The following is a 25,078-nucleotide window of genomic DNA, read 5'->3' as shown; positions in this document are numbered from 1 at the left end:
GGTGTTAATTGTGCCTGCCTGACCTTGACAACACTGTCTGATATAATCTTAGAAAATCTGATAACTTTGCTGTTATGAAAAATTATCAATGACCCACAATGAATAATGATGAATCACAGTTATTACAATGAGAAGAGATTCTCATGTAAAACATAATAATGACAATCAATAATTAATCTTTACGGTGTAAGTTATAAAATGGATAAAATAAGTGCAGTGGATGGCTGACTTCATATTATTCGCCTGGTTCTTGTCCTGCTTATATAGTATACAGCTTTATTTGGTCTATAAGTCAAAATACAAACTGGGACTGAATAAGATGTAACACAACAAGACAACTTGTTTGCAGGGTCTAGAAATACCTAATTTCCTTTTCTTTTATGCATTCCACAGATTGTCATCACGCATCTTAATCTATGAAGCTAACTGAATCCGAGTTTCACATATATGCTAGGTGAGTTCAGATGACTATACAGATATAGGCATTAAATTAATGCTTACGGGATCTGTCCCATACCATGTCAGATTCCTATGTCTCTTTAGACTACCAAACACACTGTTCACCATCAAAACCAAATGATACATGGCACTGTAAAGTAGAGTACACGTTTTGAAAATGAAATTTCATCAATAATAGAACCCACAAGTCACCTGTAGTGCTAAAATAGGCAAATTGTCTTTAAGCTTTTACACTTATTGGTATTTCACATTACTTAACTACTATCACACTCTATCTTCCCTCTTCCTCATAACTCAACCACTAATGAGTTTTTAAATATCAAAAGATCAGTTCTAGGAGTGAAAAAGGAAAACGCTATACTCTTAAATCACATATCAGTGGCAGTGACAATGCCATAGGAGTAAATCACAGATCATAATCTTAGAAAAGGTGCATCCAGCAATGATAAATTACCCGAGGTTTAGCCGCAGCACTACTAATGTCAAACCAAAGTAGTAGTTGGTAGGCAGTCAAAGGGAGGTATATTACCAGTACCACCCACCTGGGTATTGGGAGGGTTCGTGACATCTGCGTAACGAGCCAGAACTTTAGTGGTTATCAAGTTACGCTCCTCTGACCCAGGCAACTGTCTTCTTTCTGCCTCACTAACATGTGGACTCCTAGTGTTGTCTAAAAACATACAATCTCTCTTTGTCATTCATAAGACTTGACAACACTTAATTCACACAGCTTATTCTTCTTAACTCTAGATTTTCCTATGGTGAGCACAATGCGCTAGCCCTGCCTTTTGGCAAAATGGTAGGAGCAGTAGATAGAAGTAGTAGGTAGGAACATCGAGGTAGGAACATTTGGTAGAAACATTAGGCAGAAGTAGTAGGTAAGAACATTAGATAGAAATAATCATTAGGAACATTAAGTGGAAGCCTATGAAAACACTGCACTAGACTTGCCCTCTGCCATTGGCCTGTTAAGGGTGTGGCACTAAAGGCTAAAAAGTGACACTGGTGTTCTCAACTTATGGAGACTGTTTTCGTGGCCAAACCTCTGAGGGAGTTCCAACTGGAACAGGAATCAGAGATATAGATAGGTAGATAGACCAAAATGCAAATATGTTGCTTGGTGCTTGCCTATTTTCACATGAGATCAAGACAAACTGCAACCAGAAGAGGGCTCTACTGAACTTAAAGCACAAACCACAAAAAACATCCAAGCAATTGTACATAAGACTATGACTATCATATATCTTCCAAATAAGATAAGAATTAAGACATGTTAGCCACTACAATACGAAAGGGCCAATAGGTCCTGTTTATTTCTATGAGCTTTTCACTTCCATTAATCTTCCATTTTCCCTTATCTTTACAGTCCCCCCAACTATAATTTACCCATTATCAAAGGTTAGAAAACAAAACTTAGACTTCCACAGCATCTGTCAAATTCATTTTCGAAATTTTATTACGAAGTGTCAAAGAGTAGATTACTATACCTTTCTATCATTTCCATAATACCACTGTGGACAGCCCTTAATCTACATGTTCAACACTAACTGTTCTACACAACCAACTCCATCAGCTTCCAAGCCCAAACGATCTTGAATATTAATGTGATAATGCAATGACTTGTGATGGCTCAGGGCACCACACACGGCACCACCTGATATTATTCATTACTACACAGAAATTCATGATAATCATGACTTAAATAGCATTACACATTCTCTTCACCTCTGATAATATCCAGAATTGAATATGTATTCATAGCTTTCCGTCTATCAATCATAGGTGATCCCTAGAACTCTCTCGATACAAAAATTTCTTTAGGCTTACCATTATATTGACCCGGCCTGACCCTCGAGTCTGTGACGACCATGACCCTTCACGACCTGTTCCTCCAGCCGTGGCCTCCTTGACCTACAGGCAGACCCAGTGTTTTAGTTCCACCTCTCCCAGCCTCAGGCCACCTCAACATTATTATGAATAAGAATAACAAAGATGGCGATATAGCAGCTGCCATATTGGAGCTACAACTTGCCGCCAAATTTAAAAATCCATATTATTGTTATGATTATATTGAAACATGTATATCTCTTTTATTTATATATAGAGACTTCATCTAGATTAGCAACCCAGAGAAAATAATTTAAACGAACGTCGAGTGTATCTATGTTTTAATGGAAAATGTCTACTTTTACAGATATACAATTGCACCGTAAGCAGAAGTTACACAGACATGATTTTATGTCATGGCAGTAGTTTTCTCAAGTAAACTATATGTCAAACTAAAGGGACTTGGTGGCTGAGGGAGCGTCTACTGTCATCAGGAATGTGAGATTTGAGAGGACAAGAGTAGCGGGGGCCAAGGTCATTATCATCTCTTCTTAAACCATTCTATTTAACTTTCCTTTTCTTGTAAAATGACGTCGTAAGTCAATTGATTTGATGCTGGAAATGTCAAATCTGTGGGAAAAGGACTTCCATATCCATGAGGTAGAGGCGTCGAGAGAAAGTATGGGCCCCAGAGCAATCATCCCTTGAGAGGTGGGCCCAGTGAGGATGGCAGGGGCCCTAAATCTCTCTCTCTCTCTCTGGAGAACCAGATAAAAATAGCCTAAATTAGGACACAGATGAGCTCACAAACACAGCAAATTATCAGCTCTTTTATATCTAGAAGATAAAGATGAGAAATTGATATCAACTGAACATGGGGGGAGGGGAGGAATTGACCCAAAACAAATCACTGAATAAACTTTCTCCACTGTTACATACGGTATAGATATAATACCACCACTACTTCAAAGTATATCAGGATAAAAGATCTTACTGTCTGAGACATGACGGTGGATAATTCTGAATATACGGGCATGTCTTATTTGTCTCTCGGGAGGAGGCGGTGGTGGCCGCCGGGTAGAAGGGCGAGGGAGGGCCATGAGTCAACGACCTAAGGGGCCGCGTGAGTCATTTCCCCGTTATTCCTTACCACCAACGACTTGGCCATTTCTACACGACGGACATTGACTATCAAATCAGACATATCGTATCAAAATCAGAAGTTGGCAACGATAGAAAAAAAAAAAATGGGGCTACGTTATTTGATATTTCGTGCTTTTCTGATACGAAACTACCGTCTAATGGCCATCGGGCAGCGAAGATCTGACTTGATTTATTAATCTTCACCGCAGAAATTGTCCACTCATGCTTATCTAGGTTGACTGAAACAGCACAAGCATCCTTTAGGCATTTGCCTTTATCTTTTAAAAGTATATAACCATGAAAATTAGCGTAAAAGCTGAGAAGCGGTAGTGACCTGAATTGCTTTGAGAAGAGAGGATCACAATGCAGGTCGAAAAGCTCGAGGTCAAAATGGAGCTATACTATTCAAATGTAGACCAATGACGTCATTTTACGACCATTTTGAAATTCTGGAACGTATGAAAATTTATGCAAATCAAGTACTTTTTAAATTACTTTTTAACGTTTTGATCACAAACTGTAATCTGCTGCAAAAAGAGTAAAGTGCTTGTCTACTGAATGGAGAGATAAAAGGGATAATTTCTTCGTAAATGCCATTTGGTTGTATAGATCATATGAAAAAAAAAAAAGAAACCTTCCCTAACAGTTTTGTCACACCCACCTTCAGGATGTAATCATGTCTTCTTTTTGTCTATTGTGTGCCTCTTGTTTATGTAAGATATAGGGCTTTAACCGTTAAATTGCTACATTACGACTAAAAGGGAAGGGAGCGGGGGGCTGGAAATCTTCCCCTCATTTTCTTTTTTAATTTTCCAAAGGAAGGAACAGAGAAGGGGGCCGGGTGAGGATGTTTCCTCAGAGGCCCAGTCCTCTGTTCTTAACGCTACCTCGCTGAGGCGGGAAATGGCGAATAGTATGAATATATATATACATATATATATATATATATATATATATATATATATATATATATATATATATATATATATATATATATATATCGTCCAAATGCCTCTCTCTTCTCTTTCACTAATACTCTTACTTCTTCATCCCACCACTCACTACCCTTTCTAATCAACCCACCTCCCACTCTTCTCATGCCACAGGCATCTTTTGCGCAATCCATCACTGATATATATATATATATATATATATATATATATATATATATATATATATATCAGGCAAGTTTTACGCCAAATTATAAGAAAACAAGTTACATTTAAGTTCAGGAATAATCAAAAGCATGTGAAACGAAACAAAAATATTTGATATGACATTCAACTTAATTGATATTTATCTACATATATACAAACTGAAAATGTTTAGAAAACTGCAACTGCATGTGTAGAGAAATAAAAAGACCAGTTACTAAATTATGATTTATTACTCACTGCAGCATTCAGACAATCGATAAATTAAACCATGGAGTGTGTTATGCCATTACATTAATTTCATTCCCTTTAAATGATATAAACCGATACAAAATATATTTTGAAATAATGATGATTACAGGACTATTGATGAATAATAAAATTATTTACAGCATTCATATCATAAAACAAGATAGTAATACAAAATATCTCAAGTATAAAACATTTTAAACTCAATGTAGAGAATGGTGACAAATCATACTTACAGTATAATGGAAGCTTACTTTCCATAATCTCTATATATTTACTAAACAGTTACAACTGTCACATATATTGAGCTTAAACTAAAAAACTTTGGTTGATTCTGAATAGAGTGTCTAAGTCATTAAGGATCAAACAAATAATCTTCATAATTAAATTTCTAATGTACAGTTTCTGGTGGCTCAACCCTTTCAGTGTTAAACTGAATTTTTATGTTTCCCATCGTGTGCACAAAATAGAAAAAATCTTTTTATTTTTAAGAAAAGGTGCACAAAAATATAAAAATAAAAGATTTTTCTAATGAATTAAGCCAGTCACTGCTAGTGTTAAGAAATAAAGATCATCTATCTTTTTGGCCAATTGTAAGTACACAAGTTATACTCAACAATATTTTGTACTTCTGCTTTCTTTATATGATTAATTGCAGAAAAACTGAAAAAAAGTTTTTTCTTATAAATCAAGAGTTGCATATTTGTGGGTTAGGAATAATATTTCCCAAATTGGCAAATCCAAAGAAAGAGTGGCATGTGTACAGAAGGGGGAACCTCAGATACAGTGAGTCCCTTAAAGAGGCTCAAAAATGTCCATTATGATCACAAGCAAATTACAGAGGCTTCCCGGGAGATTCAAGGTCTCATTCTTTGTTTGGGTTGCTTTATGTTTGGCCAGTGTTCAGGACTCAACCTGTAGCAGAAAAACAAGCTTGTTCCTCAATTGAAGACAATAGCACCCTACTATGCTTGCCTAGATCAAGAAAAAGATCAATGAGAGGGTTAATACTGAGCACAGAACTAGTGAGAGACACAATCAAAAGCAAGAAGCTTGAATAAATAAAGTGAACCTGCCTATATGTATAACTTAGCTGGCTTCAGAACCTAACTGAAGAATTGGTAATGGTAGCTTATACTGGGAGTGCTTATGCCATCAAATGTAAGGCATGTAAAGATGTATACATTGGCCAGCCTGGTAAAACAGTAACTGAGAGATACTACTGGCACCATCACTCAGTACGCAGGGATGACCACAAAATTTCATCACTAAATAATGTCACGAAAACGATAGTCCTGTAGACCTTAACAACCCTGTCACAATGAACCCCTCTTCTGATTAAGATACCTGTAACTTTAATGAATGTCTTAATTGTTAATGATAAGAACTTTAAATTGTCCCCAGGTAACTTTAAAGCACATCCTACTATCAAGAATGATCAAGAAAAGATAACTCAAGAATAATAGTTGAACACACATCTTGTTGGCCAGGCCAACCCACCCACACAACCCCCCTTAACCACAAGGAACCCCCCACTTTCCCTTTAATGGTCAGGCCAGTGTGTAGTCAAGAATGACAGGAGACAGAATTTTTGTGGTGGTGTTGGGATTTAATAAACTTCACGAATTGTTTGCACCTAATGAGGTGGATGGTGTCTGTGAAACATGTAGTGCTGCATGTTTAAAAAAATCACATGTTAAATAAAATCATCTGAACTCCTACTGAACTGTGATTTCACCTTCATATCTATCATCAAAGTCTAGAATGATCAACGATGTGGTATGTCGGGGTCAATGTGCAGTCAATGGACTGAAGCAGGGCATGTGAAATGTCTGGGTCAAACATGGAAAGGTCTGTAGGTCTGAGTGTGAATGAATGTGGCATTTTTTATGTTTTCCTGTCATTACCACACTGAAGCAAGGGGTCATGATGCTGTTTCCTGTGGGTTGGGGTGTATATATATATACACACACACACATATATATATATTCTTTCTTTCATACTATTCACCATTTCCCGCGTTAGTGTTAAGAACAGAGGACTGGACCTTTGAGGGAATATCCTCACCTGGCCCCATTCTCATGTATTCCCTGCGTGTCGTAGAAGGCAACTAAAAGGGAAGGGAGCGGGGGGCTGGAAATCCTCCCCTCTCGTTTTTTTCCCCCCCCAAAAGAAGGAACAGTGAAGGGGGTTAGGTGAGGATATTCCCTCAAAGGTCCAGTCCTCTGTTCTTAACGCTACCTAGCTAATGCAGGAAATGGCAAATAGTATGAAAGAAAAAGAATATATATATATATATATATATATATATCTTTTTTTTTATCCCTGGGGATAGGGGAGAAAGAATACTTCCCACGTATTCCCTGCGTGTCGTAGAAGGCGACTAAAAGGGAAGGGAGTGGGTGGCTGGAAATCCTCCCCTCTCGTTTTTTTTTTTTTTAATTTTCCAAAAGAAGGAACAGAGAAGGGGGCCAGGTGAGGATATTCCCTCTAAGGCCCAGTCCTCTGTTGATAACGCTACCTCGCTAAAGCGGGAAATGGCGAATAGTACGAAAGAAAAAATCTTTTTTTTATGTCAACCCACCCCACAGGAAACAGCACAAATGCATGAAGGAAAAGGAAAAAGATAACATATGCATTCTCTCCTCCCCCACACCTGATCATCACCCTAGTCATATTGTGAAGTGTGCCAAGGTTCATGTGCTGATTAAGGGCTTAAGCGTGTAATCTATGGCTTGTCAATCAACTGTTCCATTACCATGGCCACACACTCTTGTAATCCTATCACAGACATTAAGGTTACCACAACGTTCTCTAAAGTTACTCAAGTAGTGCCATGAATATCAAAACTATATATGAAAACAAAACTTACCTCGAATTCTGATGCAGATCCAAGTAAACTGCTTTTGCCTTCTACAGTTAATCACAAAATCTATTCTGCCACCATTTCAACTAATCAAATTGTTTAACTAATATGTTAATGTCTATAAAAAGGGGGCATTATATGGTAACGCTTTACAAACTTTAACATGGTAAGCTGAGGACTTCACCACTTGAACAAGGACAATTCTCTGCAACAATGAAAAAGTAAGGTCACATCCCAGCTTTGGATCGCTATAGGTCTAAGGGTCTAAGACAATCTCAGAGACAAATGAAATCCTAAGTCCTCAGCTTCTTGCCATGCTCAAAAATGTCAATACATTACTAGCTTCTTAAAGAAAGATGCCATGAGATTTGATAATTATCAGTCTAAATCCCCTTACCATAAAACACAATAATACTTTCACATACTGAACTGACAGATATAAAAATACACAAGAGGTCAGTATCATCATGCTTATTACTTACAAATAACCTAGTTAAGGTACCTTTATAATTCTTAAGTAAGTTTACTAACCAGTCTTACGTGGTACATCAAATACACAGTATTGAAATGTTTTACTGTCAGTCTATGACATATTGTATGGAAACACTATGAAATGTAGAACAGGAATCACAATGTATAATGCATCTTCAGACAAATAAAAGAATATTATATACAGTATACAGCACACACATATTTTCTCATAACATTATGCACCTTAGCAATACAACATTGAATAACCATATTGACAAGCAGATGACAAAGAAATGTGAATTAATTATGCTCATTCTCATGGGCATGGGAAAAGGTATAATTTACAGAGTTTTCCTCTTTTACAACTTTAAGCTCAGACAGATTAGCAATTATAATGTTAATAAATTCAACAAAAAAAGAAATGTACAAAAACAATAAATAACATTAAAAATAACTGAATGTCAGACAAGAACAACAACTGGGTGTTTTTCCAAAATCACACATATATTTGACTAAATATCAAACAGACCAATATTCTACATCTAACATCGACACTTAGATTTGTCTGTTTATCTGCTTAAAAGAATGCTTCCTTTCAGAAATCTAGTAGTTTTATCCACTCCTACATCTACAGGACAATGAAAGGCATGCATGGGATTTTGAGCATATGAGTGATGAGATAAACAGGGTGGCAAAATAGTCTATGGGCTAAACCAGGCCACTTGAAGTGGTTAGGGTGATTCACAGAAAGATCTTTGGGACTTGGCCAAGGACAGGGGGATTAGGTTTCTAGAGAGTGGATGTGATTTATCAAATGAGGCCATTCTTTTTCTGTCTGTTCCTGGTGTTACCTTACTAAACATAGGAAACAATGCACAAAATTAACATAGGAAACAATGCACAAGAATTAAAAGAAAATGTATATCTTACACCTCCATATCTTGGTTATGGATCGAAATGCTTTGCGGCTTCACTGACTGTTCAGGCTTTTTAAGCCTGCAGCGCATAGACCTATGTACCCATTACAACCTGGCTACTAAATTACACTATGCCAGTATCTGCCCAGTGTTGATGAAGTTCTTCACTAGGTATTTCATAAAATTTACAAAACTTGTCAACAGCAAGTTAAACAGTTTAAAGCTCTCCATGTTTATACTGTTTTCTCTTCTCTTATTCATAGCACCTTTCGATTTAAGCAGATATATTTTTCAAACTCTTTTAAGTCTGTCTTACCAATTTGAAGTGATTTTTTAGAATAGCTTGGAAATTAAGCCTTCAAGGATTTTCCAGGTTTAAATTTTGATATACTCCAACTTTCTGTGCTCCAGAATCTCATCTTGATGCTTCTCCATGTTCCCAGTTGATCAGCTATTTGAAAGTGAATGTATATAAACTGCTGTGAATTACCTTCTTTTGTTTCTATATATTTCTGCTATGATACTATGACATCTTCTTATCCCTTTGATGAGGTAACTGACTTGAGAAACTTCAAAAAAATTACACCACAAAGTATGGCTGAAAGCCTACCACTTTTTTTTCTGAAATCCCTCAAATCTTAAACTCTTCACAATCTAAAATAAACTATCAACTAACCTACTTATGCTCCAGATCTGAGGAAGCCCATATACCCCAAACAAAGAGAAAAAGAAAGGGAGAAATTCCCAAGCCTTATGGGATGCATCCATTACAAAATTTGAGAATGTGACTGACGTATGACCTAATCTTTAAATGATGAAATAGTGCTCACTAAAACTCCTAATATCCTGATCTGGTTAAACACAAGCAGTTAACAGCAGATGACAAGTTCTGAAGTTTATGCAGTTATAAATGGAAAGAGTTTCAAGCACTACAGAGAAAAATAAATGAGCAACAAGTTCTTGGATTTCCCAGTAGGGTCTCTAGCAGTTTTCTTGAGTTTAATTCCCTTCACAAGGTTTCTTATGCTAGATCCCTTTCATATTCAAATGACACATGGAATATTCTCCATATTCATTGAAAAACATATCTCAAAACAGCCTTAAAATAAAATCATAATCCAAATAAGAGCATTATCAGATCTGTTTATTTGGGACAAACAACAAACTGGAGGAATTTCAAGAAGCCTGGACCTGAATAAATGAATGTGCAGTAAAAAAAAGATATAAATATCCCCTTAAAATGACAAATCAAAGCATTTTACATTAACCTCATTAGGAAGACCATGAAAAATTTTATCTCTTAAACAGTGACTGACTGCTAAGGATGTGAAATGATGTTTACTGTAAATCTAGTGGATATTACCTTGAAAATCTGAAACCTCAAATGTCTGTTCTAGACTGGAAAAGCTACAGATAGTTTGAGTAGTCCTCCCTTTTTTGTGTGAGATGCAAATTCCATGAAATGAGTTGAGGCAATGATAATGGTGGTGGTGTCAATCACTCTTAAACTAAATGTTACAAGACTCAGCCTGTTCAATGTTATGCCACAAGTGAAAAGTCACCTTTGGTGAGGCTGTGTCACTGGAAGTACAGTCTCATCAATTAACTTCCAGAACAGTCTACTCAAATTCCTCCCTATTCCAAGTTACCAAAAGTAGTGCAGCCTTGAGCTGCAAAAGCCTTTAAAATGAGATCCTGGGTATCATCAGGACTCTTTCTTAGAAACTGGTGCTGGGCAATCATAAATAAAATAAATGAGATAAAAACATTGCAATAAAAAAATGGCAAAACAAAGTATACAAATACCTCACACCTTTCAAATTATAAGGCTAAGATTTTGTTTTAAATATATTCCATATTCATCTCTTGGGACATAATAGATTTCAACCCCATGTATCTCTGGCATTTCATAAGACTTGACTGAGTTATCACTTTCTAAAAACAGACACACTAGGAGATGAGCAACGATTTTTTCTCATGTTTTGATGTCCTGATGATACCTCACTATAAGTGAAAAAATATAAACGAATATATATATCTACTTTACCACACTTAATCACTGTTTCCCTTGTTAGCTAGGTAGCGCCAGGAAGAGACAAGGAAAGGCTACATCTTATCACATCCATTATCGAGATGTCAGGTGTAATGCACTGAAACCACAGTTCTATCTACAACCAGGCCCCACAGACCTTTCCATGGTTAACCCCAGATGCTTCATATACCATGGTTCAGTCCATTGACAGCACTTCAAACCTCAGTATTCCTCATCATTCTATCCCCTGCACACCTTACACCATCCTACATGTTCAGGTTCCAGTCATTCAAAATCTTTTTATCCCCTTCCTTCCATCTTCAATTTGGCCTCTCTCATCTCCTTGTACCCTCCAATCTGACACATACATCCTCTTTGTCAACCTTCCTTCACTTATTCCCTCCATATGTCTACACTATTTCAGCACAGCCTCTTCAGCTCTCTTAACCACACCTCTCTTACTACCATATATCTTACCCTATCAACATGTACTCAATCAAGCCATCTTACACAAAATATTTTCCTCAAACATTTAATTTCCAACACATACATCCTCCACTGCACAGCCTTATACAGCCCTTGCCTCGCATCTATATAATATTGTAGGTACTATTATACTTTCAAACACTCCTATTTTTCACCTCCTAGATAATGTTCTCTCTTCCCACACATTCTTCAGTGCTCCTACAACCTTTACCCCCTCAGCCACACTATGACTCACTTCCATTTTGGTGGGGTATGGTACCATGTATTATGAGACCCCCATACTGCTTCCATACCCACAGGATTTTCAACAATGAAGCAGGATGGATGTAGATTCTTAAAACACAGCAGTACAACACCCCTACCATACCCACTGGTGCACAGATCATGGCATGATTAATAATTTTACATGCAGTATGTCTTAGGAATAATCTACAAATATTCCTCCATACAGCATGTCTAAGGAATAACATGCAAATAATCCTCCATACAGCATGACTCAGGAAAAACATACAAATTCACTGTGATGGCTACAACAGCAGCCTTAATTAACCTTACTTAAGCGCTGAGCTTATCAATCTTTTAAGAAACATGACATTTGTGAGTACAGTGTAAGCTTTGCAAATCCAAACCTCTGTCCAAGAATTTCATTTATGATATTGCCCGATGTGAGTGGGTTTGTGTTGCCTCCTCATACATGAAATGAACTGATTTTTGAACTTGATACCCTTGGGCACAGCTGTGAATGTGAAATGGATTTCAAAAATTCAGTTGCAAAATTATAATGGTAGTGTCTGGGTAGTTATTTTCATTTTTCGTCTGGGTAGTTATTTTCATTTTTCATGCAATAAAAAAACACTATGGGAGTAACTTACTTGTAACGCTTCGTATTTATGGTTGTAAACATACCTTGAGACATGTATGCCAAACATGTCTCTAGCCACTGTTGTCTCTGGTACTGCTGTGTACAGTTCAGTTTCACTGGTGCTTTCAACAATATGCTATCTCAAGTACATCAGATATTTAATGTGCAACAAATAACAGCATTCTCTCTGCACAAGGAGTGCCTTCTGGTGCCTCATGGGTTGATGAAGGATAAAGAAGGGAAAAAAGATGAGCCAAGAAGGTGTCGACAAGCTGCATTAGAGCAATAAACACATTCTGCATATGTGCTCCGAGTGTAGGAGGACCTTCCATTTCAATTTAAAAGTACGTTCCAGAGTTTATACATAAACAGCTAAGAGAGCATTTTGATAAGAATCTCTTAAAAAAAGTTCCAGCTAACTAATCATTAAGAAAAAAAATGTCAGTAAAATTAAAATATAATAAAACATTACACAGACTACATACATTCAATATTGAAATAATACATGATACTATATAAACTATGAATAGTATTAGGCAGTAATTAAGTATGAACTATGCAGCAGGCTGAAGTGTGTGCATTAGAGGAAAATGCTTATAAGAGATTCATTAACATATTTTGTTGGTATCACAAAGAAATACAGGATAAATCAAGCATACAAATATTTCCAAAACATAAGCTCCAGAGAGACAATAGACGCAGGACCATATGATGCAACACGGGAGTAAGTGCAGCACTATCTGGCATGTTTTTACATACATACACCCATACATACACAATATATATATATATATATATATATATATATATATATATATATATATATATATCAGGATGTTCTTATATTTTTTAATACAAAATATCATGTACAAGATTTTTTTGGTCCTCAGAAAATAATCAGCATGAACTTTACCTATATGCTGTAAGTGCTGAATAAACAGCTCTAAATGCCCCTAGCAAAATCTTTTCAGTAATCTATAAGTCAGTACCATTATTTCAATATACACGCTTATTGGACCCATAGGACAAGGGCTCGGATGTGATTAATCCCTCTTCCTCTTCAGTCAACTGATTATCATTAACAGTGTCTGGCTGGTCTGAGCTTCCCCTTCTTGACTCTCCAGAGCCCTGGGCTGTCAACATGGATGACATGCCCATCCAAGTGACATCCATGTCCCTGAAATCAAATATGTACCATATAAAACACTAAAACAAAATGGTATGTGGGTACTGCATGTTTTGATAGTAGATAAGTAAGGGTGGAGTGTTGGAATGCATGCTACTTGTATGACTCAAGGAAATAACTCTGAAATGATGATTTTGACAGTTTATCACATAAAGTGATGTGCTGCTAGTAGTGGGTTACAATGGGGGCATCTTAGATGGTTAATCATAGAATATTCATTGACCTGCATAAGCTATGTGCATGTGTGTGTGTGTATTACTGAATGCATACATATGCAAGCTGGTGACATTAACCCTAACCCAAACCACAAACATTCATTTGCCTAATGGCATCCTAGCTACGTCTCTTAGTTGTATATCAACTGACTGTTATATTTCTTCTTTCTTGTATCTCCCCTGACGATGTGATTATTACAATAAAGTGCACTTCGGAACTTATCGTGTTTCATTTTCTTGTGGACTCATATAGAAATATGCTTATACATGTTTTGTGAGGGTTGGATGGGTTATGAGAAGTGTGACTAGAATTGGTAAACGGTATGGGGAGAGTTCATGCGGTGTGCTCCAGGTGGTTGCTGTATACCTGCTGTATACAAAAAAAAGTCTCACGAGGCTTGATGCTGGAGGTGGTGAATTGGGACCTAGTTGGCTGGTTGCTTCAGATGATCAAGTTAAAGGAATGCAGGTGGTTTATAGCTGTTCACTTTTGGATCCTGGGTATATATTCGTTTTACTACGAATAGTATAGGGATAAGAATGTGAAAAACAATTACCTAATCTAAGTTAAAAATAAAACTCTTATGGAAAACTTGTAAAAATAAGGAAAACAAAATTTGCATAAACATGTAAAAAGAGCTTTGCAGATGAGGTGCTCTGGTAATGCATGTTTCACACATGGTGGATATCATAAAAATCACATAAACTATTGATAACTACATAAACTATGAACACTCAAAATGAAAGCTGTTTATGTTCATACAACTCCATGCCCTACCTCCCCTCACTAGTTAATTTCTCACAGTTTTTGATGAATCCCTCTTGTGTCATCTGTCTTTATCTTTCACATTATCAAGTCCTGTAATCATGGTATCTACTCAAGCAAAGGCTCCTTTTGATGATTAATCTCTATCTCCTTGAAACAGTATGAAAATAACCTGATCAGATCTAAAACAGGCATATTACATAAAGGATCTCCCTAATTCTATATCATGAAAGACAATGAATGCAATTAATTATACAGATCTACATGGAAAACATACTTGAATGCATGTAGAATAAAGATACCGATGACCACAGTCAGAAACCCTGCCAAAACACCTATAACATCTTTGGCTGGAAGACCTTTCCATTCCTTGAAGAGCATTGCAGATGAAAGAATGACACAGGCCGTGAAGAATACATAATAGATCGGTGTCACCAATGACGTATTGAAGATGTCAAGGGCCTGTGGGCATAATCATAAAAGTTATTGGAGAAAACAAATATCTCAGAGACTGGGAGATAATTTTCAAAAGAACATAGGACCTACAGTAATGAAGGACATGCACATATAGATGGCAACTATAGAATAATGTAAGATGATGTAAATGCCATGCTTAGCAGGGATTATGTATGTGGATCTTAAAGTACATAGAGGGAGGGGATCCAATCAAATCTGAAATGCATATACATCATAACTACACTGTATTATAAGAGGAGCAAACTCTATCTTTCTAAATGTAAAAATGAATTTGAAAAGAAAAAAAAATCCCCGAATTCTAGAAAAAGAAAATAATGTATATCAGACTAACAATGACACACAATATAAGACTGTTAGAGAATGAATCTGTGAAAATCAAGCTATTCTTTGTTCCTGACACTACCTTCCTTAAGCAGGAAATACAATTAGGGAAAAGAAAAACCTATACTTTCCAATAGTTTTACATTTGGATAAGCATATGTATCAACTTGAATACCAATTGCTTGGATCTGGTGTGAGTAATTAGATTTAAGCCATAATGAATAGTGGGATAAGAGAGAATAATTCCTACAGGTGGCTGGCCAAAATAATGGTGAGAATCTGTTTTAAAGTATAACATTCATTCACTCATATCATCCATTACAAACTTCATGCTAAAGTCTGTCTTACAAGTATCCAACAAACCTGAGTTTGCCTTTCTGAAAATGTCTACCAATTCCATTAATTCGCTTCTTTTGACTTCCAGGAGTCAATTCATCAACAAACCCACAAAACCTGGAAGCCTTTTTTAAGCCCTATAGCAAAAATGACTAGGGCAAAATGTACTTGAGTGAGGAAAACAGTGAGCAGAGTTGGAAGGTCTCAAACCAAAGCTTTTGCTTCACTTATCTATCATGATGGTACACAAGGATGCAGTTTTCATGAAGAACTAGCATCTTCAGAATTATCTCACTTAATTGGGTTTAACATCAAAAACAAAATGATTGTTGAGAAGCACTTTGAGGAAGAACAAGTTGAATATATGAGAGCCTGGAATTCCTTATTGGTGTCAAAAGCTTGAATGTCATAACAGAGGAATGATATGGGTAAGGAGGTTGGCCAGAGACTCACAAGCTGTAAAATAGGCTTCACAAGAAGGTACGGTTAGGAAACAGAGGAGTTCTGATTAAAAGAATGATTATTTATAAGATCCTCTCACCTTATCTAGGTAGTTCATCTGGGTGTTGACAGAATTTTTAAGATTCCCCCACCCTGTTCAAGTAGTTCAACTGGGTGCTGACAGAGTTAATAAGATTCTCTCACCTTATTCAAAAAGTTCAAGTGGGTGCTGACAGAATTGATAAGATCCTCTTACCTTATTCAAATAGTTCATCTGGGTACTGACACACACGATGAGACTCAACAAGGAGAACCATGTGATCCAATTACTGAATTCATTTGTGCCTTTTATGGTCTCCTATCAAGAAAAAAGTTTCAGTAGTTAATAATTTCATAAAATTCCTTTTCTATTTCATATAATTCTTTTTCAAAATACAAAGTCTAACCTGTCACTGATCTCCAAAGTCAGAGTTGTGTGGGGTAAAATCCACCTACGGTGTTCATGTAAGCATGATAATTCTAAGGCTTGATACTATTGCAGAACTTCAAGGAAATTAGTTTCCACATAACTAATGATGAGTCCTACTTTCTATACTAACTACACATCGCGCATATTGACACCATTTCCAGCAGTACATAGCAATATTTCACCAAGAAAATATAATTTACAATGAAAAACAAGGTTAAAGCCTATGTATTCATCTTCAATATGGGTTCATTAATTAAAGTCTATTTTGATTTATAAATAAACCAATATAATTTTAGAATATAGCCTTTAGCCTTACCTTTACTGCCAAACCAATGGCTTTGCATCCTAGAACAGAAAAGCCACCAATGAGGGAGCAGATGGCAATGTAAATTATCACATTTCGGGACCCATATCGAGGTCCAAAGTGAATTATCAACACCAATGCTGCAGCAACCATCAACACAACATACACTGCAAATACTGTAAAGACAATGCATTAATAGTTAATCAGAAACATATCTAGGTATAATATTTGGTCCTAAGGTATCCATCAAACAGATAAAAACTGAAAATGCAAGTATGATAGGGGTGACCAGATGAAGTGGTGGGACTGTACAAGTTATTTCAGCTTATACCAGCAAGACATAAGGAAAAGGAAGTAAACTGGCTTGCAAAGAATCTTTTGTCATAAAGAACTCTAGGATGGGTATGAAATATCACAAGAACAGGCAATGGTAGAAAAAGAAAGGTATTGTACTTGAAAATTATTGGTTCAAATTCAACCCTGTTATAACAAGTGAAGGCTGGGTATAACTATATCCTCCACTCTATCCTGAAAGCCTTATATACTTAACATTACAAACCCGGCTTCATTAAAGCTGCTGTTGTTAAATAGGTGCCATCATCAATTTTGTGAGAAACTTTTTCATACTGACAAGGTTTAATCTGCCCTAGTCTAAAATACTACTCACATATCTAAGGCACTTCTTTGTCCACCTCTCTCTTAGAAAGAGTGGAATAAAAAATTTCCCATGTCAATAATTCTTTAGGCTTCACCTTTCTGCAACCACCCCTAGATGTTGCTGCCCTCTCCATGTTCTACAGGTATCAATTTGGTCACTGATTTTGTAAGTTTTCAGCATGTGTTCCTGCCATAAAGGCTTGTACCTGAGCCATGTGTCTGACAGATGCTTCCTATATTTTCTGTGTGGAGACTGGCCACAAGATGACTGAATTGTACACCTTTCCTTGAACAGCAATATTGCAGAATTCTCTTCCTTCTTTCATTCTTCCCTCTATCTATAATCTTACTTCATTTGAGAGTCTGGTTTTAAAAAAATGTGGAGATCTTACTTATTTCTATATCAGCATTCTCTCACATTTCTCTTTTCTCTTAAGATGGCCTTCATTGGCATGTTTTCCCCATGCATGTTAATTTCTACTTAAAAAAAAATAACCATATACACATAGTCTGTTGCTTTGGCTCACTATAGCTATAAATCAAAACAAAAAGATGGAAAACCATTCACATACATGGATATACCTTCAATATTCAAAATGTGTATGGTCCTCAGGAAATGTGGCAGTACATAAGGTATGTAAAAATCCAACACAATTTACATTAATATACTATACTCCTGAGAGAGATAAACTTTATATGATCACCAGCTCTGAGTTACTAGGCTTGATTAATTGTGCAAATAATACAGTATGTGTCCTGTATGCAATACAGGGTGTTAATCTATAAAAATAATAGTAATGGCATGGGATAATCAGAGTTACAGTGAAGGTGTCACAGAGTACTAAATGTAAAGGGAGAAATGGTTTTTGAGATCCCTTAGTGAAAGGTAAACAATATGCCAAGAGTTCAAGGAAAGTTATGAAGGGTAAAGCCATGATTCAGAAAATATGGGGGAGCATACCTAAGCTTAATTCAAAGTTCAGTATTGAAACATGAACATATGAAGAATGGTCGAAGCAGGTACATATGGGAAGGCATTGCATGAGGGGCAGAGTGAGTGACAGTAATATGGAAGGATGAAGACAAGGAATATGCCTTAAAAAGGGCATAAACAAAGGAGATGTGCCTGGAATTGAGTTCTGAAAACGTTATTCATAGCCAACAAAGATTAGAGGAGGAAGATGACATGTCAAATATATAAACAAATTGATGGATGAATTTATAGTAGGTATATAAGCAGATGAATGGAGTGAAGATAATTAGGAATGCTTGAAACTTTTTCCTAATCTGAGGAGTTGCAAAGTGAAAGAAACAATGTAACAAACAACAGTAACACTATTTATAACTTATATACATCATCTTTTACAACATTAATTCTCTTTGAATGCAGACTTTATACCTTCAGATACCTGCACAGGCTTTGGCAAGATCTTATCATGACTCACCTGGATCAACAAGCTTGGCAGACAAATCCTCCATGCTGGTCACTTCAGTATCTTTGGGGGCATGAATGACGACCACAGTGGCACCCAGCAAGCACAGTGAACATCCCACCTGTTGTGGAACAGAGTACTTAGCATAGGCACATTCCTTTCCATCTGACAAGTTCATTCACTCATTACATTCATCCATTATCCAAATTTACCTCCCATTCACTAAGTGCATCTTATACCAAAATCCACTGGATTACAAACAGTTTTGTTTATTGTACATGCTCAATGTTGGCAGTTGGCTACTGTATGTATAGCCATGATTTTCTGGCAAGCATTAAACCACCTAAACACCTCTACTTTTAACCTCAAGAGCAAAATCCTTATCTCCTGTACTCCCAAGTATCTTGAACAGTCCTTCCAAACATACTGAAATAACTACACTTAAGCTGGATGCAGTTAATAATAGGGGGCAGTCAACACTAACAAAAGTATTTTGAGAGGTAGAGACACACATCAAATGGCATTTTGCCATGACATCATTAAAATATGCAAGACAAGTAAAAAATGCATTAGCATACATAGATATATCTTATCTTTAAAAGAAAGGAATTTTTCAGATGTTGAAAATATAAAGGAAAACTTTTTCCCAAATCTATCAAGTAAAGCATATATGTCGAGAATCTGAAATGATACAAGTCAAAATGTTATATGTAGTGGCACACATGTACTAGAACCAGATTAAAAGTGGCAATGGTTTGAAAGTATTTGAACTTTGGGGACTAGTTACCATATGACTCACTGGGGATACTTGGGCAATTGTATATATCATTATACATTTCAGCTTCTTAAAAATCACAATTTCCCTTGCATTAATAATTTCTAAAATGTGTAACTTTTCCCTCTGTGTCAGGAATTACAGCAAATATGGCAGCTACAATATTTTCTGAATATAATACATATTCTTCTCATAGAATCCTTGAAGATTTTACATCTTGCATCAGACAGTTACTAGTTTCTACGTTTCTTATAAAGCAATGTACATTAGTGCATATACTTCAGGGAATGAGTATATATTACATATAGTTGTACTGACTGGCCAAGTATCACCAAGTAGATAGTCTTCAATGAACACATCATTTCTGCTCAAGCTAGCTAGCAACACAGAGGAAAGGAAACTGTAACTTGTAACATAAGAACTCACGTTTGGAAGAATAACCAGTAACTTGTAAACTTTGTTGGCTTTCAGTTTCAAGCCAATCAGTATGTGATTAGCAGTAGACAAACAGTGACATCAGTCCAAAGCAAATCACATGAATCACTTTGTGTGCCTATCATTTCTGACTAACTGAGAGGCCAGTGGCAGATGAGCAGTCTGATCTGGGTCACGGCAATGAGGGAATCCATACCACCTTGAAGCAGCAGCTTTAAAGCTGTTAATTCCTGCCCAAGATAGAATTCACGAGTTTAGTCGGTGGTGCAATGGGTCAGAGTCCAAAGAAGTCAGCTGTTATAACCACTACCAAGCTGTGTGCCCAGATTCTCTCTTCTCAATAATAAATGAATGTGAATTGGCAAGCCAACCATCCAACCTCTCTTCATGTGGAAGGGAACTGCATACACAAATGGGTGGACGTGCTAGTTAGTGATGGCACTTGCACATGCCAAACCCATGCCAGTGCTATGTGTGCATGTGTATGTAAATTACAAAGTCCTTGCCTGAACCACTGCCAGCTGCATAAGACAACCCTGTCCTGAGTAACGTCTCTAAGATGACTGTGGGTTGCCATGATGTTACTCATTCAACTATCCAAAGATATCACCTCTACCCTTTACAGGAGCTTTGTACTTCTCATATCCAGGCAAGTTTTCTTAGCTGCAAGAAATGGTGAAGGTGTGTGCCATTGCTAAGGACACATATAAGTTTATGGTGCAACAGAGCATACAGAGCATTAGCAGAACAGTGTATAGAGTAATATACCATGAATAAGCAATGATAAGTGATTAATGTGCACTTGGCAGCAATCCCAAGGTACTACTCAGTTACATATGAAGCCCTACAGGCTTCATCACTTATGTGCAGGAAATGTGCACATGGTCCGGACATTTTTGTTGCAAGGGAGACAGAAGTAGTGCTTCCAGTACCTGAAAATGTAGTGAACCTGAAGAAAAGAGCAACTCACCTTTCCTAATACATTGAGGACTTCTCCAAGGAAATACTGAGATAGGAGAGCCGTCACAATTACAGATAATGCCCCCAGTGGTGTAACCAATGTTGCAGGAGCAAATGCATACGCTATAAAGTTGAGTGCTTCTCCAAATCCCATTGAAAGCAGTCCAGCCCACCAGAGCCAGTGTCTAAGGTAGCCATATCCTCCAGCTCCAGCTCTTACACCACCAGACTTTCCTAAGGCCAGTAATGACTTTTTCTTTAAGATGAAACTGCTTCCTATAAACACTGATGAGGATATTGAAAGACCCAGGCCAATGTAGAGATCTGGGCCATAAGGAATAGGATCAACCACAGTAGGTTCGGTACTGTCCATGACTCCAAAAAATCTTACACCTCCTGCAAGAAAAGTATTAAATTAGATCTATCTGATACATCATTAGCCATAAACTCAAAGCATCAAATTAGTCATAAAACAGATAAAAATTTTCCTGTCCTGAAAATTAAGGAAGATATTTTCTTACACATAACTGGGTAGTGTACTGCAGTAGTATCGAAAATAGGTACCAAAAAAGTTCACCCAGTTTAGGGAAGCAGTGCTGGCATGTGTAAGAGAAGTGTATGGTATGTAGAAGATGGGCAGGTGAGAAAGGGTAGTGTGTGGTGGTGATTTTTGAAGGGTGGGAGAATAAAGTTGCAGACCGCAATACTATACAGAACAAATAAAAACTGAGCTCAGGCACATAGTCAGGATGGGAATATGCTACTGGAACAGGTTGGAGAATTCAAGTATATGGGTTTAGCACTATACAAACATGGCAGATAGAGGCCTTATCATGATATCAAGCATAAAACTTATCCAAAAATATGTAAAGAAATACTTTTACAGTATAAGAATAATGGTTAAGTGGAATAAGAACAGTGGTTGAGTGGAATAAAAAAAATCAAATTAAGAACACCAACTGCATACAAAAGTTTAAAAAGTAAGTTTGACAAAAAAAAGTCCACGAGATGGGACCCCACAAATGTAGAAATCTCTCATACTGTAAAAAAAGATAATTACATATGTGTAATTATATGGGTTTATGGAAAATACCCTGAAGTGGTCTACATGTTTAGAAAAGATGCATGATGACAGGTTGATCAAGAAAACATAGAGGAATAAGAAAGAATGCAGAGTGAGGGAAGACAGGCAGTACCTGGAGAAGAGAAAAAGAGAGAAAGTACTGAGGAGAGTAGATTTATAAACAAATATATAGATTACAATTCCATCATCAGGAATTCATATCTCTTAATGCCTTGAAATCATATGCTGATTCCCAATTTAAAATAAAAAAAGGGGCAAAAATGAGAAAGTTCACAAGAAGTAAATCAAAAGATACTAATCTTCTTGACAATACTCACCTGTGATTACATAGCGGCTGATTCGTGTTAAGAGAACAATCACCAAAAGGAAGAGAATTCCCCTGGCAACCCATGAACAGCCAAATTTCATTTTTGATTTATAGGGTGATTACAAAAACCTTACAAACAATGCATGCCGTTCATAAACCTCTAACAACTCCAATCTACAGTAAAGAGGCTAACTGTCTCAAAAACACTTAAGGCACACACAGACACCACTATAAACAGGCCAATGCTATCACAACAACTGGATGGAGGTAGTACCACTGACTTTTATTCATATTACAATAACTGATTAGCCACGTAGATAAGTTAAACTCCTATCAACTTATCACTGTTATCAGAGTACAAGATTAGTTGCCTCCCACAGCAGTCATATCAACATCCTCTGCATCTATCACAAGAAAATCCGACATTTACCATGGACTACATAAAAAATAATTACTGCAATTTTTTTCTTCAGCTGCATTATGACAATCACCTCTCAGGTATGAGGAAACTCCTGTTTTAAGTATCATAGGGCCATTTGATATTTCATTACATCTAAAGAAAACAATGAAAGAGCGCTAGCTTCATTCTATTGCTTGTTGCATCTGCATTTGCTTCTCCAGTAAACTGTTATTTCATACATCTAGGTAGAGTATTGATATATCTATCTGTTCCTATTTACATGTCTAGGATAAACTGCAAATAGCCTAACCTCAATCAGAGGTTTCTTCATATCATATCTAACACGTCAAAAAAAAAAAAAAATCCTCTGCACTGATTAAAGTACAAATAACTGATGGTTACGGCATCAGTTTTTCAGTACACTATGTCATCCATTAAAGTTATATGTGCCAGCCTTCCAACTTAAACACAAAGCACTTCATTGGCAATCTCTTATGAAATATCCTGCACGTCTGAAAGTTACCTAACTAATCTGACTAACTTTTTAGTTGAAGAAGCCTCTTCCTCCCATACATATGTCATATTATCATAAACGTTTCCTTAATCTTTCACTTGCAAAAAAAATCCATATGAATGTATAATCTTAAGTTTTCAAACATGTTATACCATTATAAACCCTTCTTAATCTCTCATTTGCTACAATTTCTATAAGGATGTATCGTCTTAAAAAGCTTTTTTCTCAATTTCCACTATACTGACTATAAAATCCATCTCTATTGCTCTTACATGCTAATAATTGGTACTTTCAGAATATCAAGCATGATATTCATACACAGTAAGCAATGGGTTTCACTCTGCACTATAGGGTTTTTGCATATGGCTTATCTATATAATTTTCAGATATTTCACTTATTCATTATGCTTTATTCACATGTTTATTAGAGATATACATTACTTATAATTTTACAGAGTTTGTTATTCAATGCAAAATGACATGAGCCATCTATATCTATACATAACATCTTGTTCTTGAACATTCCACCCACATTTCCTCTATATCACATTCACTTTCCTGTTTAGATCAAAATCATGTTTAACATTCACTGAATCACTATCACAATTACTAGTGCCCCAGAGACAGCCATTACCTTGCTGAGTTGAGCATGTTGCAAGGCTGCAAACTCAACCCAGCCCCCTTTGCCCTAATGGGCCACATGCTAATCCTTCCACAGGGCCTGTGTCAGTTTTTGGCAGTCGTGGTAATGATGAGATGATGGACGACAGCCTTTTCAATTATTTTTTCACATCAAATAAGAAATACACAAAGCCACACATAACAAAAAAAATATAAATTTCTTAGCTAATATCTACCTTGACCCCCGCTTATCATCATCATGTTGAGTGATTAGACAATAACTGATAGCTTGTTTAAAGATGTATCAAAACCTAATAGACATGTATGAATAAATCCTGCAGATAAACTTGCAAACATGTGAAATGACTAACTAGATGGATTTCACTAGAGGTTGAGAGACTGTGATCACCAGTGGAAGCATGGCCTTGTATCATGGGGATGGAGAATGACAAACCCATACAATACATAAAGCACCAAGCTGCCACTTTAAGTATGATTATCAGTAACTAACTTTGTCTTCCTAATTACCGCAGATGTATTCCACAGACCCTAATGCCATCCTCTTGGATTTTGTTTTTAGAGATGTTGGTGAAGAATCATTTCAATGGACTCCTTCCTTATTAATTGTAAAGATCACTTAAAAAAAAAGAAAGTGTGTTACTTAAACTGGGATTACCCGTTACCATTCTCTGCATATCTATTATTTTTAAAGAAAAAAACATTATACCAACCTACCCTCACACTTACCGTTCCAACTGAAATAACTAGGACACAGCTCTGCTGTCAAGATTCCATCGATGTGATTTTCAAGATAAGCATCTTGAATTCAGACTGGATGTGCCACTAAAATATACCATTGATGCATCTCCTGTAAAACTGTCAGACTAAACTGTATGACGCAAATAAAACAA

The 25,078-nt window shown here is 36.5% G+C and overlaps 2 protein-coding genes and 1 pseudogene across 6 annotated transcripts in view; 1 reads left to right on the top strand and 2 right to left on the bottom strand.

The window, feature by feature from the left end:
• Nucleotides 1-2,479, bottom strand: part of sfl (N-deacetylase and N-sulfotransferase sfl) — a 28,082-nt gene extending 25,603 nt beyond the window's left edge. The window contains exon 1 of the mRNA XM_071667994.1: nucleotides 2,287-2,479. The gene's annotated coding sequence lies outside the window, so the exon portion shown is untranslated. The remainder of the gene's footprint in view (nucleotides 1-2,286) is intronic.
• A 2,318-nt stretch (nucleotides 2,480-4,797) lies between these two features.
• The window catches only part of LOC139755144 (magnesium transporter NIPA2-like), a 52,345-nt gene continuing 32,064 nt past the window's right edge, over nucleotides 4,798-25,078 (bottom strand). For 3 of the 5 annotated variants that reach the window (XM_071673313.1, XM_071673305.1, XM_071673321.1), the window contains exons 2-7: nucleotides 21,252-21,637; nucleotides 19,084-19,192; nucleotides 16,994-17,157; nucleotides 16,465-16,566; nucleotides 14,911-15,095; nucleotides 4,798-13,643 (exon numbers count right to left, since the gene is read on the bottom strand). In XM_071673313.1, coding sequence (XP_071529414.1) covers nucleotides 13,463-13,643; nucleotides 14,911-15,095; nucleotides 16,465-16,566; nucleotides 16,994-17,157; nucleotides 19,084-19,192; nucleotides 21,252-21,614 — 1,104 coding nt within the window. In that variant the 5' untranslated portion in view covers nucleotides 21,615-21,637 and the 3' untranslated portion in view covers nucleotides 4,798-13,462. Of the gene's footprint in view, nucleotides 13,644-14,910; nucleotides 15,096-16,464; nucleotides 16,567-16,993; nucleotides 17,158-19,083; nucleotides 19,193-21,251; nucleotides 21,638-22,642; nucleotides 22,889-24,914; nucleotides 25,019-25,078 lie in introns of those variants that run through there. The other 2 variants (XM_071673329.1, XM_071673299.1) reach the window with 2 other exon arrangements.
• The window catches only part of LOC139755169 (uncharacterized), a 33,437-nt pseudogene continuing 31,361 nt past the window's right edge, over nucleotides 23,003-25,078 (top strand).

The sequence above is a fragment of the Panulirus ornatus genome, chromosome 2 (genome assembly GCF_036320965.1).
Source record: "Panulirus ornatus isolate Po-2019 chromosome 2, ASM3632096v1, whole genome shotgun sequence".
Classification (NCBI taxonomy): Eukaryota; Metazoa; Arthropoda; class Malacostraca; order Decapoda; family Palinuridae; genus Panulirus; species Panulirus ornatus.
This window is presented reverse-complemented; position numbering and strand designations above follow the sequence as displayed.